Source organism: Marmota flaviventris, chromosome 3 (genome assembly GCF_047511675.1).
Source record: "Marmota flaviventris isolate mMarFla1 chromosome 3, mMarFla1.hap1, whole genome shotgun sequence".
NCBI lineage: Eukaryota > Metazoa > Chordata > Mammalia > Rodentia > Sciuridae > Marmota > Marmota flaviventris.
Window position 1 is genome coordinate 174,435,884 of NC_092500.1, and position 12,767 is coordinate 174,448,650.

The following is a 12,767-nucleotide window of genomic DNA, read 5'->3' on the forward strand; positions in this document are numbered from 1 at the left end:
GAATCATAAATTTTACTTCTTCTAATCTGTAAGGCCTTGTATTCTTGCTTTCTTCTCTGGGTAGAAAACCTATTACACTGTTCAACAGAAGGTGTGAGAGTTGCTCACTTTTCCAAATTAAAAACAAAATTCAGAGTTCTGAGAACGTTCAGCCCTACCTGTGTTGGGTGAGGGATGGCAGACACACAGAAGCCGACCCAGAGGCCTGCAGAGGAGAAAGTGGGCAGCCCATGCGGGCTTGGGGCAATGCCTAGCACAAGCCTGTCCTCCTACGGCGTGGTTTTTGGGGTGTGAACCTTGACTGGCTGCTGGCAGGCTAGGACCAGGAACTGGGGTTGGCATAGGGACTCAGCCTTGCTGGGCGGACAAAGGCTAGGTTGGTATTGCCTCCAGGGTGAAGCTGGTGGCACCCGGGAGCTCTGTGGTGTCTTGTCAGCCTCCTTGGGAACTCTGGGTAGTGGGAGCTACGGACACGGGGAAGGGCATGGACTTGGGGTGCGGGGCTGAAGTTCAGCCACTGCCAGACCATGAGCATCACGGGGGACTCCTGGGCGAGCGCTGTTAGGAACGCGGAACATCCTCATTTCCAGCCACATGGCTACCTCGTCTCTCAAAGCCTTGTTCTAACCACTGATCCATCATAACTACTGAGGGATTTGACATTTATCTGAGCTGGGAACAATAGCTGAGATGAGTGACAGTAAGTAACACAAAGGGACAGTTCCATGATGAGCTCTCGGTGGCATCTTCAGCCTCGCCTGGACTTAGTGTGGCTCCTTTAGGAGGCCAGCTGGTTCATCCCCCCTGAGGATTCCCCCACGGGCAGCAGCTCTGGTCTCCTGCTGGCCATGCTCCAGGGCCACACACGGCACAACTCGTCATCACACGACACTCCATACCTGTCTTCCTTAATCACTGTGAGGCCAGATGCACAGATTTAACCTTAGTAACTAACAGACGTCCTTCATACCTAGTAGGTGATACGTTAAAAGACCTTCGAGTTGAAGCCAAGAAGCTGCCGGGGCTCACTGACTGTTCTGAGGAACACAAAACTTAAAAGAATTTCCACTCTTTATTTGAAAGTACAGTGCTTTAATGACAAGATTCTGCCATCTTTTCATGTGATGATCATTAAGATAAAAAGAACAGGTTTATATAGAAAGGACCCAGACAGGGTGGGCTATGCCTGTCTGAAACATGAGCTCCCTCATGTGAGACTTAGGACAGCACCTCACCCCAGGTAGACCTGTGCTATTGGGCTCCTTCTCTTCACCGTCTGCTCCTCACTTGAGCATCCCAGGACGGCTTTGCAAGTGTCTTCAGATGCCACGTGCTGGTGTCTTCCTCACTACAGCAACAGGTAGTTTTCAAAGGCGCAGACTTTGTGCTGAGTGATTGAATCTAGGGAGAGAGAAAAGTAGTCAGACATTTAGGACAGAGAACCACATCACAGAAGAGTAATAACTTTAGGTGTACCACTTGTCCTTGTAGCACCTATGGCTTTCTAATAAACTAAATTAAAGCAAACGTATTCAGAACTCCAGAACATTGGAAATGCAGAGACCTGAATTTTAACCTCAGTTAGCCACCTCAAATAATACTCTGGTACAACACAGGGTATAAATAGACATTCGGAGGCGTTTTAATTGTGACACTAACATGAGCCATGCTGGGCCATTCTACCTAGGTACTTTATATGGAATACAAAGTCAAGCACAATCCCCAAACTGGCTTGCTATGGTTCAATTGCAGAGGTGGCACTGGTGAGCTCTGAGGTCCTCTCAGTGGGAAACACGACTGTTTTATGAAAATTGCCAGTGGTGTGGGCCTGAGAGAGCAAGGCAGGTGCATCAGAGTGCCAACATGGCTGTCCAGCGGCTGGTTGCAGTGTCCCTCGCTCCCTCCTCAGGACTAGAGAGCTCTCTGCTCAACATTCTGCTCCCATAACCAGAATGAAGGAAGAACGTAGCTGATGGGCAGCGAGGGCTGGATTACAAGATGAGTTCAATTAGCTGAGTGCAACCACTGCCAATTATACCAGGAAGTCATCCTACAGTCATATGTGTATGTGTGTGCACGCGTGCGCGAGCGCGCTGGGGATCGAACCAAGGGCCTTGTGCGTGCAAGGCAAGCGCTCTACCAACTGAGCTATCTCCCTAGCCCCTACAGTTATATTTGAAGGACATGGAAGAAGCCACACTGAAGAACATGAAGGATGGAAAGCTATGATGGCTTGGGGACAAAGAAAAACATGGGTTTAATTCTATGAATATAGAAAAGAAAATGAAGGAAAAAACATCTCGTCCTAGCTGTGATTAAGTGCCCCAGGGTTTACCTGTTGCCCTCCCAATACCAATGTGCTTACACAGGAGGTCTGAGCTGGTGAAGAGTCCTCTGATGGACTTCGGCAGGGAGGAACAGGGACATTTGTGAACCTATCATCCATCGTCTTCTGTCTATCTGCATCTTCTCACATACATAAATACACAATTCATAACTATTGGTAGTATTAGGCATACCATAGTCCATCTCAGTGAAGTATTATTATTTGCATGTTAATACATTAGTCTTTATTTGTGATACATGTTGCATATATTTTCTCTTCTTGTCATTTGTCTTTTGACTTCTCTTGTGCAAAGTTTTGCCAGGCAAAAGTTTTATCTTTTTTATGTACTCATAAATATTCCCATATTTTGTTCTGTTGTCCTGAGTCATAGGTAGTAAGCTGTTTCCTCAATCCAGATTATAAATAATTCTATGAATGCAACTTTTAAACTTAGATTTCTTATTCGATATGGCATTTGCAAGTCAGATGGCATGATGTTCTACTTAATCTGAAAATTCAATTAAAAAATTCAAAACTTTAAAAAAGAAAATTGACATATTCATTCTAAAGTGTATGTGAAAGAGAAAACACCAGAAATATAATTTTGAAAAGGAGAAATAATGAGAGTGAGTTTGACCAACCAGATACAGAAAAATCATTCTGTATTACACTATAAAATAATTAGACTGGGGCTGGAGTTGTAGCTCAGTGGTAGAGCACTTGCCTTGCAAGTGCGAGGTACTGGGTTTGATCCTAGCACCACATAAAAACAAATAAAGGCATTGAGTCCATATACAACTAAAAAAAATTAAGAAAAATAATTATATTGTCTGTGTAATGCTGGATTGTAAAATCATATGTGCTTTGCACAAAACGGACAAATAGATCGATGGAGGAGAATAACCAGAAGCACCCTCTCATACATGGGAATTTACAAGAGGATTCCAGGGAGGCAGTTAAATCAGTGGAAGATGGATGTGTGATCAAGCAAATGGCAAGGCCCCCGTCACGGCTCACAACAGACAGGCTGCAGCCAGAGCAACATCTTCCTAAACATTAATAGGAACTATAAACAGAAGACACAGGAGACTATCTTTAAAGCTCAGGGATGAGAGAGACCTGAGAAAGTCAAAGTACTGAATTTAGATGCCATGGAAGAACAGCAGTATTTGATTTTAAAAAACAATAACTGAACATTAAAACCTCTGTAATACTGAGCACAACATAAAACCAGAGTGTCAGAATTTTAAACCATTTATAACAAATGATTAGAGTCCATATCATTTCAGTATCACTATAAAACAATGGAAAAGATAACTTCATTTAAAAATAGGCAAGAGATAAGGACAGACAATTCATGAAAAATGAATCCCTTTGCTAATCTATTCGTATGCATTAGTAACTTAGTCCCTGGGGAACTGCGAATGAAATATTGAGATTTATTTGTTTTAAGTCATTGCAAATCCAAACAATGCCACACTGCAAATATGGGCAATGCCCTGCATCTTTGAGGAAAGGAATTCACAACTGTGAAAAGCAGGCTTGTGTATCAAACCTAAAGCATATACCCTAGGCTGCAGCCATTATTCTCCTATGAATATAATGCACACACATGTTCACTTGCCCAGGATTGGGCTACAATAAATACAGAGCAAGACAACCTCTAAAAACTGAGTTCAAATTGTTTCAATGGACACACACACATAGTTAAAGTATCAGAAACAGAGGAAACAACCCAAATGCTCAATAATAGGGAGTGCCTATTATTAACACAGTAGCTCTGATGTCTCAAAAGAATAAGCCAGCTGTGTATGTGATCAATGGGGAGGATCCTCTCGACCCAGATAAATGAAAACTCATGGAAAATATGTGGTCAACTATTTATATCAAAACAAATCCCCAAACAGTACCTAATTTTTACATTTATTTATTTCCATGGAAATGTGTTTTAAAAATCACGAAGACAAGGTTCTATCTTTATTGTTATTACTTTAAGGAGGAACCGAGGCCCGGAGGACCCTTGCACTTCGGTTTGAGTTCTTTGACCATGAAGTCAGGGATCATGCCATCTGTCCTCGCCTGCCACCACCCACATCCATCCTTTCCTCTGCTGCAGGAAGAAGGCTAGCTGGAGAGGTACTGACTTTAAATTTAGGCGAGATGGAAGACACCTAGATGTCATCTCACAACACAGGCACGGTCCCCCTCATGCCTCTCTTGCTGTGTGGTGACTGTGCTGCCTGGGGAGTCACCCTTCAGGCTTCAGAGAGGCAGCACTGAGTCCACGCCTGGGGTGACAGACCTGGGGGTTTGATAGAGGGGCATGTGGTAGAGGTGTGAGGGCTGGAAGCAGGAGAACCAGGCCTGCAGCTCCAAGCTCCCCATGACACACACACGGGAAGGATGGTTTCTACCCAAGTTGATCCGGCATCTGAGACAGCCACGTCCCCTAATTCCAATGTCACATTATATGAATAATCTTCCCACACCCAGTGAAATGTGACCATAGGAGAGATGTGAGCAAGGCCAGTCCTAGTAAGTGGACACACAGACAGTAAATCACACTGCACCGAGCAGCTCCGGGAAAAAAGAAACCAAAACTTACACAAAACAAAACAAAAACAATGCTATTTATCAAGCTTTGGCACACATTCATGCGAAAGCTGAAGTGTACTGGCCACACTCCTGTGTGGTCTCTTGCTTAGGACATGGAATCAGCTCGCTGCCAACACGGATTTCTTACAGTACGGCAGGCAAACCCCATTATTTAACTTAAAACTCTGATTGCCAACAGCTGAATGTGGCTAATGATACTGTGTGCCAAGTTCAAGAGCACGAGGGACCCTATGAGGAGCCTTATCTTTGCTTATCAAAACAAACCAAGAATCTCAGGGCTGGGAGAAACCCCAACAGTCATGAAGCCAGACGCCCATTCAGTTAGGGCTCTACTTCCCTGTGGAACGAAGGTTACCCAGCCTCTGGGGACACTCAGGCAGGGGCCTCACTACTTGAGACATCCCTTGGCAGCAGAGCCCAGTTCCTAACATCCTTTCTCACAGTGAGCCCAGAGCTGCCCACGGTGCACCTCTCACCCGCTGACCTTGGACCATTGGCACAGGCCTCTCCTGCTTTCCCATGTCGTCCTGCAGGCAGCTCTTCTGCAGACCGAGCAGGCAAGCTGGGTCCCCCTCCTGCTTCCTGGGCACCTCACCTACCACTGCCTGGATGCTTGGAGCTCAAGGCTGGGCGTCACCTTCAATTCTTCTCAGCAAGGGCAAATGGCTCTGAAATTTAGACTGAAAATCTGGTGACTTCACCTGTATGGATATTAACTTCATCCTAACCACCATCACGGAGCCACGGAACCACTGCAAGAGCCCAACTACCTGCCTTCTGCTTCTCCTTAAAACATGTATCAGCCCGTTTCCCTTCCTGACGTCCGCGTAACAAAAGCCACACTCTGACCCTGTCTGTCAAGGTCCTCGGCCATCTGTGGGATCCACAGCCCCATCACCGCCCCCCGGCACCCTCCCTTCACTTCAGCTCCCCCAGCCCGCTGCTTCTCCTGACTGCGCAACCTCCACACTGCTCCCTGGCCTGACAGGCCAGCCCTGAAGACTGCCCCAGTCCTCCCCTCTCATCTGGGTCTCCGTTCCAACGCCGCTGTCAGCTGTCACCGACACTCCTGATAATCACATCCCATTTTTGTCACAGCATAGACCTCCATAAGGATGAGTTTAAATTTGTTTTCTGTCTTCTCCCCTACAATACAGGTCCCACAGGGGCAAGGACTGTATTTCTCTTGTCAACTGCTACACCTGAGTGCCTAGGAAATGGTTAGCACAGAAGAAGTGCAAAATCAACAGCTACTGACAACTGACCCAGCAACCTGACACCACGGGGTGTGTTTGCAGGCAATGGCCGGGTCCCACGTTCCTATCAGCTGACGCCGACTGGAGACATCATAGCCCACACTTCACCAAGAGTGTACGAAGGATCAGGCCACACCATGGACAAGACAGCCTGTCCTAACCCGTCACTCCAAGCACACCAGCTTTTTCTTACTGTCTGGGAAATGGGAACATAATTATATTACTAGAGAGTTTTCCCTGAAATCACTCTTACTTACTACTTTTTCTATTATTTTGATTTGCATTTCCCCAGTGATTAGTGACACTGAGCATTTTTTTTTCATGAGCTTATTAAACATCTGTGTCTTAAGAAAAATGTGTACTTAAGTTCTTTCCTATTTTTAACCTCATTATTTTGTTGCTGTTGAGTTGCAGGAAGGTTTATATATTCTTGACACTCACTGCCAATATTTGCCAATGTTTTTTTCTATTCCACAAACTGCCTTTTACTCTGTTGTTGCTTGATGCCCAGAAGTCCTTACTTTTGATGTAGTTCAATTCATCTGTTTTTTTTTTTTAAATTTGTTTTAGATGTAGATGGGCACAATACCTTTATTTGTTTATCTATGTGGTGCTGAGGATGGAGCCCAGTGCCTCTACCACTGAGCCACAACCCAGCCCAATTCATCTGTTCTTATTTTGCTGCCTCTGTGGCCACCTCCTTTCCTGCCCGCCGTCCATGTTATGTGAGGAGATGAGGGTCAGCCCTGCAGGCACCCCCAGCCAGAACAGAGAAAATAATGTCTACTCTGCTCTGTTGGGTTCCAGAGGGGAGCTGGGAACCAGGTTGTTACCACATGCCACAAACTGTCCTGCCATTTGAAGGGTGACTTTCCCCGAGTGGGAGCTGTGGACCTTGCACCGTGATGCGGAGTTCCTGGAAAGCTGGCTCAGACAGCCTCGGCTGGCTCTCTGGTTTCTGAGGGCTGGGGGTGTGGAGCTCCCTGTCAGTCGTTTTGCTGATGCTCCTCTCTGAGGGAGTCTTATTTGATGGGTGGCCAAAGGCGCACCATTAACAACCTGTGCACTTTTTCAATGGTGGAAATTAGACTTCATATTCCTCGAATCAATTTTGGTAACTTTTTTTCTAAAAATTTCCATTTTATCATTTTTAAAAATTTATCAGCATCCAGGTGCATCGCGCTCCCCTGATTTACAGACACCGTTCCCGGGTCTGCGGGTACAGCACCCGCTTTGCTCGTGGTATCATTCACGGGCACTTCCTCCGTCCTTGTCAGCATTGCTCCTCTTCCCACTTCAGCAGCCCCGCTGGGAACTCAGCTCCCCTTGCGGCTGAACCTTCTCTTTCCTTTGCTTCTGCTACTATTCACATGATGTTTCTTTCCCCCACATTCTTCAGGGTTACTTTCGAAAAATTGGTTAAAAAAAATACACGAGATAATTTCGTCCACCTCCTTTCTCTCCTCTTACAAACCAGGAAGGGTCTGTGATTGTTGCCCCTCGGGGGGGGGGTGGGGGGCGCCTGGGTCTCTGCCCTGTGAAGAGTTTGAGAAGCAGCAGAGTTAGGGGTTTCACAGTTGAGAGAAGTCACACTTGCTGAGCTCAGTGGGGACCTTACTTTTCACAAAGACGACGCTGGGCTGGGACTTAGGTGACTGGTCTGGAATTCTGGATCTTTCAGCCACTCACTATGTGGCTGCGCAACTCAGATCCCCTGGCTTCCTGGTGCATGAGTGGACTGCAACGGGTGACTGCATTAGACACTTTGGCCCCTGTTGGTCAGCTCAGGTTGCTGAGACAAAGAGCCACAGACGGGTGGGGGGTTAGAAAGCGGACACCCACCTTCTCACAGTTCTGAAGGCTGGAAGCCTGGGTCACGCTGCCTGCAGGGCTGCTTGCTCCCGAGACCTCTCTTCTTGGCTTGAGGACCCCTGTCCCCGGGTCCTCACGTGACCTTCTCGGTGGGTGTACATCCTTTTCTTATTAGGAAAGCCACCATATTGGATTAGGACTCCACCCTTATGACCTCATTCCACCTTATTTCTGTTTAAGAGTCTTATCCCCAAACATGGTCACACTCTCTGAATGTGAAGGGGACTCAATTCAGCCCAAACCTGAGCTCACCACCTCAGGCTCCGCGATGCTCAAAGGTACTGCCTGATAAGCAACAGCTGAAAGGAACGGGCCTGCAGCTTACTCCAAAACCACAGGAAAAGCTTTCACAGTCACAGCCCAGGGCAACGATGAATCAGGTCAATAAGCAAAGACAGCCCTGGACTGTCAGCCACATGCCATCACGAGGCTGAGCTGAAGCAAGGCTTCTCAGTCCATCTACCCTGCAGGCCCCAGGAGCTGCAGGGCAGTTGCCAAACACTTGAGCACTTTCTCCAAAGCTGGGACCTTGTGCAAAGGGCACCGGGAATACGTACAGCAAGGTAGCCTTTAACGTCGGCACTGCCACGGCCTGGGGTTGTGGCTCAGCGGTGGAGCACTGGCCTAGAACGAGGCCCTGGGTTTATATAAATAAAGTTCTGTTGACAACTAAAAAAATAAAATTAAAAAGTCACCGTCACAACCCAAGTGCTCAGCTCGAGGGTGTAAACGGCCAGTTTAACCTCTAAACCAAGGACTGCATTTCCTAAGATGGACATAACATGTTGCCACGTCGAGGACATTTCCAGTTTTGAGCTGAACAAACAGCTGCCTGTTACACTCCAAGTGGGTTTTTGGTTCCACTTTGTTTTAAGTGAGGCTCAGGAATGTGCCTTTGGCACACTGGTAAATGTGCAGAAATGGACTTCTCAGCAAGCATTTGCCTACCTGCCTTTAAAAAGGGCTTTAGCTTTTACATCCTGAATGGAATCTGCACCTAGTGGGTTGAGTTCTTTAAGTGTGAATTTAGAAAGTGACCCAACAGGTTAGGAGATTCAAAGATGACCATCGAGGACCATGAGCTGGCCAACATATTAATTAAAGGAGAGCTCAGGCAATCATCTTCTGAGCCTGCGCTTTCCATAGTTTTCCAAAGCGTGTACTAAGATTGTGGCAAGCAGCTAATTAAAACAATATTACTAGTAATACATAGAACATATATACACAAATACGGGCTTTGCAATATGTAACATATATACACAAACACAAAAGGCTTTGCACATACATATATATCTACACACACATATATAACATACACACAGGCTTTGTATATATGTATGTGCATACATATTGAATTTTAAAAAAATCTATAAACATTAGATTTTGGAATTATAAAATACTGCATTTTAGTTGTCATTCATTTCTGTCTTGGTAGATTTCGTTGGTTCTGAATAATTCAAAGCAAAAATAATTCTGAAATTGTACCTGAAACGCTGCAGCTGGGCTGCCAGGCTGGACCCTGTGGCAAGGGTAAATTAGGCAGCATTGGGAAGAGCCGGGCAGGCCCAGGGGCAGGCCTGCTCCTGTCCTGCTGCCGGCCTCTCTGCCACTGCCCCACTGCACAGGTGACCCTGCCTCTCTGACTAGTTCCTTATCTGTGCGTGGAAAGGTGGACTGAGAGGACCTCGGACAACACCCACATAGCCACCGAATCCTGAAGCCTAAAGTCCAAGGCCTCGGGAGTGCCACGGTCACTGCACTTCTTCTGGTCAGTCATCAAGGGAGACAGTGAATGATTCAGGTCAGCATGCGAGGGGCCCCGTGCCATCAGGGATCCTCTTCCTGAAGACGCTGATGCTCTTCATGAGGGACGCATGTCAAGGCCGTGCTGTGCTTGGCCACACTCCTGAGAACATGACACCGTGCCCACGCAGCCCAGATGTACGTCTCCTCTCCCGAGCACAGCCTGGACAATAAGAGGTGCCTGACCCTGGAAACATGCTCATGAGATAGGCCAAACTGGCCTCGTGGTGACAACAAGGGGACCGAAAGTGTGAACAGAAATGACCACAGCATGAGCGCCACGGACCATGGCTTTTGTGTGGGCTCCCAGCACCCCCAGGCTCACCTTCTCACCAGCTGAGCTCCTTGGGACCCCAGGGTCTTCTGTCTCCATATGTCACATTGGAATTGTATTATATTTCACAGGAGTGCTGGGGGAAATCCAACCACTGAAAATGCTTTCACACACAGAATGTTACCATCCCAGGTAAAGGTGGCATTTTAGTTCTTAGTGCCGGGAATCTGGTTTCTGTTTTCCTGTTTATTTTTACACATATCCAAGCGCCCACAAGTGTGCTATCTCAAAAATCCCCATTTCTCCTTCTGGTATGATTCACCAAGAATCTTGGCCCAAGTACAGAGCTGTTTCAGGGAAAACGGGCTCTGGGGACACACTGCTGACCCTCCAAGCAGCCTGGCTGGGAGGCAGCGTGGCACAGAGGACATCCCCTAGGAACGAGTGTGGACCTCGGCCGAGCCCATGAGGTGACAAGGTCCACTCGCTCTTGCTCTGTGCAGCAACCCGTTGGGCTGGGAGGGAAAACTGGCTGGATGCTGAGGGGTCACCCTGGGCCTGAGGCTAGAAGAAATCTTATAAGTACAATAATCACAAAAAAATGAAAGTTGGGTTGCTGTTTTTGCAATACAGAAAGTCCAGGGACCAAAACTTATCTGATGGGTCATGGTGCTAGGCTGTTGGAGGCCCTGGGGAAAGACTGCTCTTTGGCATCCACCTTTCTCCCTGGCAGAAAAGAGCAATCCTCAAGGGGTTCAGAAACCACAGACAATAGGAATAAATACAAAGCTACTCAAACAACAAGAAAGCCTGGAGTTTTCAGTTTGTATGGCAGTCTCTAAATCTGAAAGTGGACACAAAAAGTTGCTTTTAAGACTTCTAAGTAAATGCTTTATTCAAACTACTCCTAAGGCGCCCAAGAGCCAGGCTCTGGTGGTGCACACCTGTGATCCCACTGATCGGGAGGCTGAGGCAGGAGGATCACAAGTACAAAGCCAGCTCCAGTAACTTAGAGAGCCCGCAAGCAACTCAGCAAGACCCCCTCTTCCAAATAAAATACACAAAAGGGCTGGGGGATGTGGCTCAGTTGTTGAGTGCTCCTGGGTTCAATCTCTGGTACCAAAAAAAAAAAAAAAATAATAATAAAAATAAAAATAGAAGAATAAAAAAGGTCTCCCAAGGAATCACCTGACCTGGCAGCTGATATTCCAGTTGGAATAAACTTAATTCATAAATTTTGAGTATTGCCTTTCATAATTTACACAAGAGGACCAGTTTTATATCAAATTAATACTTTAAAACAATTTGCTACTTTCCTAATTTTAACCTTAACCATATTTTGAGGATAAAGAGAAGTATTTATAGTAACAGAAGTTAACAGGAGGAAAGGTCTTCGAAGGACACAGGTCTCTGTCAGAGGCTCAGGAGTGACAACTCTGTGAGGGACACTGTCTTATGGTCTTCTCTGACCACCATGTGAAGCTATCAGGCAAAAGTAGGCTGGGGGCAGAGCGGGTTGGGAGAGGAAGTGCAGTGCTCTGGCTGGCTGTGACTTGCAGGTCTGTGCAGGAGTGCATGGACAAGCCATCTATCACCTGCAGCAGCTGGGGCTACTGAATTGTTATTCAATTCAGAAAGAGAAAATATGAGCTAATAAATATTTGAAAAATACATGGCCCGCTGAAGGACCCAGTGGTCAGGGTGCCTGCCAGCCAGGGGCACCCCCTCACATGAGCCAGGACTGCAGCACACACAATACCCGGATGCTGCCAAGGGCACAGGCAGGTGGTTGTAATCAATGACAGGCCAGAAACAGGACGTCAATTAGGAGAGAGGAAAGCAGCAGAAACAGGGTCCACCAGCCCAGCCCTAAAACGTAGAGTTCTGAAGGGGCTTGGGCAAACTAAACCCTGGTGTGGGCCTGCAGATGCTCATCTCTTAAAATAACCACCAGCAAGAGAGCCAGCTGGAGAAATAACCGAGGAACTGAGCAGGCGGCACCGAGTGTGACTCCGACACAGAAGGCAGGAGCAACAGGAAGGGCCCTCACAATTGCCCAACCTGGAAATAATAAGAGCACAGACCCAGACTGGGGCCTTTGTACAGAACACAATTACCGAACTCTGGAGAGATTAGCTGCTGATGTCAATCATGTGCACAGTGAGCTCAGAGAAACACGTTTCCAAGCACAGTTCTGGTCTGCAGTTCATGCCATTTTGAAATGAACACTGCTAAAAAACAAAACAAGAACCTCTGTCTCTGAACATCGATGTTTGAAAGTTATATTCTTAGCATTTAGAAAAGAGTAAACAGCTTTTGGACTATAGCTAAAAGCATTAGATTCTTTTTTTTTGAAGTTGGTTTTCAGGGAAAAGATAAAATACTCGATATCAGAGAGTGAAAAATCACCTTTGATGGTCATACTTTAGAAAGCGATCAAGGATGACCATCAATCGTTTAAAAGATGTTCACAGAGTGCACCTGGCTGCATACAGATGGAACTTGGACAAACCAGGAATCCGCTCCTCTGTTAAAGGCTGATTCCAGCAAAGGGTGAGAAAAACCAGGAGTCTGGGATTCAGGGGGTCCACGTGGAAGGGACTGTGCCTAAGGAACAGGG

At 46.7% G+C, this 12,767-nt stretch overlaps 1 protein-coding gene across 4 annotated transcripts in view; it reads right to left on the bottom strand.

Annotated features, from left to right (window-relative positions):
• Window positions 1-1,053: 1,053 nt before the first annotated feature.
• The window catches only part of Mcph1 (microcephalin 1), a 196,829-nt gene continuing 185,115 nt past the window's right edge, over window positions 1,054-12,767 (bottom strand). For all 4 annotated transcript variants that reach the window (XM_071610633.1, XM_027922084.3, XM_027922085.2 and 1 more), the window contains one exon: window positions 1,054-1,401. In XM_071610633.1, the coding sequence (XP_071466734.1) occupies window positions 1,349-1,401 (53 nt within the window). In that variant the 3' untranslated portion in view covers window positions 1,054-1,348. The remainder of the gene's footprint in view (window positions 1,402-12,767) is intronic.